The sequence below is a fragment of the Lotus japonicus genome, chromosome 5 (assembly GCF_012489685.1).
Source record: "Lotus japonicus ecotype B-129 chromosome 5, LjGifu_v1.2".
In the NCBI taxonomy this organism is placed as follows: domain Eukaryota; kingdom Viridiplantae; phylum Streptophyta; class Magnoliopsida; order Fabales; family Fabaceae; genus Lotus; species Lotus japonicus.
The window spans coordinates 40171818-40174227 of record NC_080045.1 but is presented as its reverse complement, the minus strand read 5'-3'; the positions used below and the strand labels follow the sequence as shown (position 1 = coordinate 40174227).

At 43.0% G+C, this 2410-nt stretch overlaps 1 protein-coding gene across 1 annotated transcript; it reads left to right on the top strand.

Moving 5' to 3' along the window:
• On the top strand, positions 1 to 2011 carry LOC130716574 (piriformospora indica-insensitive protein 2). The gene has a single exon (XM_057566540.1). The coding sequence runs from the start codon at positions 408 to 410 to the stop codon at positions 1788 to 1790; it is 1383 nt and encodes a 460-aa protein (XP_057422523.1). The 5' UTR covers positions 1 to 407; the 3' UTR covers positions 1791 to 2011.
• Positions 2012 to 2410: the final 399 nt, after the last annotated feature.

Below are 2410 nucleotides of genomic sequence, written 5' to 3'. Positions count from 1 at the left end.
TAATCATTTTCAACCCCCTTCCAAAGCTTAATCAAACACAAATGTGAAGGTACTATTTCCTTTCGTTGTTTCTTGTTTCAATTGGCCATGTTCACTAGCCTCCAAGACAAGTTTACTTTTGCAATTTCAAAACCTGCAAATTAGCAGCCAGGCAGTAAACACCAACAGCAACTACAAAACAACACAACAAACTCTGTCCCATTCCACACTCAACATCCCTTTTCCATTATTATTCCTCCAAGGAAACAACCCACATTCTAAATATAATAGTAACACCACTCCCAATTCCAAACAAACCTCAAATCAAAACCCCACACCCACACCACATTCCATTCTCCTCTTAAAACCACCACAACATTCCTTATTTCCCTTCTTCCATTCTCTTGTCCACATACCAAACCACTCCAATGGCTGTGCTCTCAACAGCAAATGCTGTCACAACCACACTCTTGTGCTTCTTCATCTTCTTCATCTCCCTCTCTCACCAGCAACCACCGCTCGATTCCGCTGAACAGGAAGCAGTTTACGCGGTGCTGAACTCCCTCAACCCCACCATCCCCTGGCGCACGCTCTTCTCCGACGATCTCTGCCTCTCCGCCCCACACGGCATTGTTTGCGATTACCCTCTTCCATCTTCTTCTTCCACCACCGAACAGTCACAAAGCGCACACGTTGTGGAGCTCAGCTTCGGCTACGTTTCGGACGAGACTCCGAACCCACCTTGCTCCGATAACGCCACCCTCAACCCTCTGCTTTTCACCTCTTTCCCTTACCTCCGGAAACTCTTCTTCTACAAATGCTTCAACAGCACGCAGAGTTCACACCTTTCTGATCTTCCCCCTCTTCCTCCAACTCTGGAGGAGCTTGTTTTCATCGAAAACCCTGCTTTTGTTACCCCTCTTGCCCCCTTTCTCCGTAACCTCACCGCTCTCAGGAGGCTTGTTTTGGTCGGAAACGGATTCTCCGGCGAGGTTCCGCCGCAGATTGGTGCTTTCGCCGACTTGGAAGAGGTTACCCTCTCCGGAAATCAGCTCAGCGGCGAGGTTCCGGCGAGTTTGGGGTTGTTGAAGAAGGTGAAGATTCTTGATCTGAGCCACAACACGTTCAAAGGGTGTGTCCCTGAAAAGCTTGGGAATCTCACTCAACTTCTGAAGCTTGATTTGAGCTACAATGGTTTTGGTTGCAAGATTCCAGAGAGTTTGAGGGGCTTGCAATGCTTGGAATTTTTGGACATGAGCTTCAATGGTTTTGGTAACTTTGGGGTTCCTCTGTTTCTTGGTGAGATTCCCAGGTTGAAGGAAGTGTACCTGAGTGGGAACTTGCTATCTGGGGTGATTCCAGAAATATGGGAAAATCTTGGGGGTGTTGTGAAAATTGGATTTTCAGAGATTGGTCTGACTGGGAAAATCCCTGCATCAATGGGGGTGTATCTGAAAAATTTGTCTTATCTTGGGCTTGATAACAACAAGCTTGAAGGGCCTGTGCCAGAGGAGCTTGGGCTTCTGGAGTTTGCTGATGAGATCAACTTGGAGAACAACAATTTGACTGGTAGAGTCCCATTCTCAGCTAAAAATGGGCACAAGATCAAGTTGGCAGGGAACAGAGGACTCTGTTTTCACAACCAAATTAGTTGTTCTGGTGAAAATGGAGGCAGAGTGGGTCAACTCAAGCCCTGCAAGAAAACAGCTGTTACTGTTCCTGCTGCTGTCCTTTTCAATGGGGCTTCTTTGGTTGGTTTTGATCCTCTTACGTTGGTCCTGGGATTCTTGTTTGTTTTCACAGGGTTTTGAGGGAGGGTAGGTTTTGTCCTTATTAGACTGGAGGTGACCAAGTTATTTTTTTTTTGACCAGAGCAAAGAATACATGTTTATTCTGACTAGCTAGGAAGATCCTCATCCAGTGTAAAGTTGATGGGATAGTGATCATACTGATGATAGTTAAGAAATTAGAAATGTTTAGGGCAAGAAGAAAACATTGATCACTTTAATTGTACTCAAAATTGAAGTATATATATGTTAATTTTTTGTTTCTTTTGCCACTTTTGCTTCTGATTAATTGTTTTTCCCTTAGTTATGCTGTTATAGTTTGGAGCAACCTCTATCCTCTAGTTAACTGGAGTTTTAACTCTCCAAATGGACACAATTTTGGGAGTAAAACCAAATCATAAATAATTTGTAAACATATATATGTAATCATCCAAAAGTGATTCAATGAGAATTGTTTCAGAGTATATTTGATTGGTATGAAAGAGAAATAAACACCAAATGTAGAATATAAGATTGTAGTCCATTGAGAGGAGGATCTTATTTGATAGCAAGAGGAAATAAACAGCTCTATAATTATGCAATTTAAAGCATGTTTATTTTGGCGGTAATGAAGAAGTCAGAATTTGTCATGTTGAGTTTAACGT

Coding starts and splice junctions, on each gene's coding strand:
- LOC130716574 (XM_057566540.1), top strand. CDS start 408: ATGGCTGTGCTCTCAACAGCAAATGCTGTCACAACCACACTCTTGTGC.